The 1,939-nt window shown below is 36.7% G+C and overlaps 1 protein-coding gene across 1 annotated transcript in view; it reads left to right on the top strand.

The window, feature by feature from the left end:
- The window catches only part of LOC106873121 (structural maintenance of chromosomes protein 6), a 147,570-nt gene that overhangs the window by 124,562 nt on the left and 21,069 nt on the right, over positions 1-1,939 (top strand). The window contains exon 26 of the mRNA XM_014920348.2: positions 862-959. Coding sequence (XP_014775834.1) covers positions 862-959 — 98 coding nt within the window. The remainder of the gene's footprint in view (positions 1-861; positions 960-1,939) is intronic.

Raw genomic sequence — 1,939 nt, 5'->3', positions numbered from 1 at the left:
TGAATAAAAACTCATGATGGACAATTGTCTGCTCATTACAGCTGTTTCTTACATAACTTTTATGAAGAATGAGTATATTCCTTTTTCATAGCTCAGCCTCAACAAACACATCTCTGCTGCATTCCTGGGGTACTCCTTCTTTCTGTAAAAATTACATTCTCATCTGATGATTACGGCCTTTTGTAATGATGTAATTCTTTATTAAAAGTTACGTAAGAAACAGCTGTAATGAGCACACAATTGTCCATCGTGAGTTTTTCATTTGATTATAATACACCAAGGGAATTCACAACTTGTCAGACACTCTAGAATATACAACAACTTACTACTCAAAGTAACATGTAACATTGGACAAGTCCCTTCGGTGCTGAATACTCATAGGGTTGGTTTTCTCTGTGCACAACTCCAACCAACTATTGACCGGAACCACAGACATTTCTCAACCCTACCTGGTGCATACCTTTCAAGTACCTGATTCTATCAGATTCCTCATTTTAATTCTGATATATACATATATATATATATATATATACATATATATATATATATATATATATATATACACACACAACAGACTTCTTTCAGTTTTTATTTACTAAATTTACTCAAAAGTGGTGAACACCACTGACACCATCTGAATCCATCAATATTGACTCAAGCATCATCTCCACATGCACTACCTTCTCCAACAGCAGCAACACTATCACCACCACAACCATCTCATCAATGCTACCACCATTAACACCACCACCACTATCAGCAGTATCAACACCATCATCAATGCTATCACCATCACTCCCAGCTCTACTATTTTCTTTTTTCCCTTATGGTAATTTTGTTTTTGTATTTTGTTTCCTCCAGGATATGGTCAACCGTCGAATCTGTATGGACATGATGTTGCAGGTAGCAAAGGAACAGCGAGCCCGCCAGTTTATATTTTTAACCCCTCAAGATATGAGGTCAGTACTCATTTAAATATTTCCCTTTGGTAGCTGTTGTTATTGTTTAACCCGTGGTCACTCTGACTGAACAGGCCTATAATCAAAGGCATTCAAACCATGATCATTACCATTATTTTTCAAGTATAATATATGGAGGACCATGTTATCTAATGTGTCCTTCTTTTCAGATGATTAGGGAAATTTGGATGCTATTTCTAGAAGCTCAAGTGATCACATATACACGTCCTCATTGGTGTATTATCCTAACTTTAATTTAGGCTTTAGGCTATGGTAATCAGAATTAGTTCATAAACATCCTGTATTCTTGTAACCAGGTTGACTACTGCCCAGATGCAAATATTGGCAGTATAATTAAGATGCTAACATCACAACCACATCATTTCTCGATCAGTTCCATTGCTCTGTACTTTGAGGAAGTGTTTTCAACTATAGTCCCAGGCTGATCACTGTTTTCTGAAGGAATTTAGTAGAAGGAAACTGCAGAAAGCCCATCATATAAACATGTGTATGTGTATATACTAGAAGAGATACCCGGCATTGCTCAGAATTAAAATGGCATAGTTTTTTATTGTTTTACTTGTTTCGGTCATGTGACTGCAGACATGCTGGAGCAATGCTTTAGTTGAAGAAATTGACCCCAGGATTTATTCTATCAGAGTGTTTTGGCATACGGCTAAGTTATGGGGATGTAAACACAGCAACATCGGTTGTCAAGCGATGGTGGGGGTAGAACACAGACACACACGCACACACACATCTATATATACATATATATATATAAATGGTAAATCCCAAAAAGCAACAACGCAAGGACGTGGCACATGTAAAGTATTAGCAGACACTTAGGGAAGGAAAGAAAGGTGGTTTTACATTTCAAAGCTCTTCTTCAGAAACAGGAGACAGAGGAATGTCCAATAGAAAAGGAAGACAGAGGTAAAAAAAATCACCAATGATTCACATTACATTTTGATATGTAT

The sequence above is a fragment of the Octopus bimaculoides genome, chromosome 9 (genome assembly GCF_001194135.2).
Source record: "Octopus bimaculoides isolate UCB-OBI-ISO-001 chromosome 9, ASM119413v2, whole genome shotgun sequence".
Lineage (NCBI taxonomy): Eukaryota > Metazoa > Mollusca > Cephalopoda > Octopoda > Octopodidae > Octopus > Octopus bimaculoides.
Note: the sequence above shows the minus strand (reverse complement) of the source record. Positions and strands in the feature narration are given on the sequence as shown.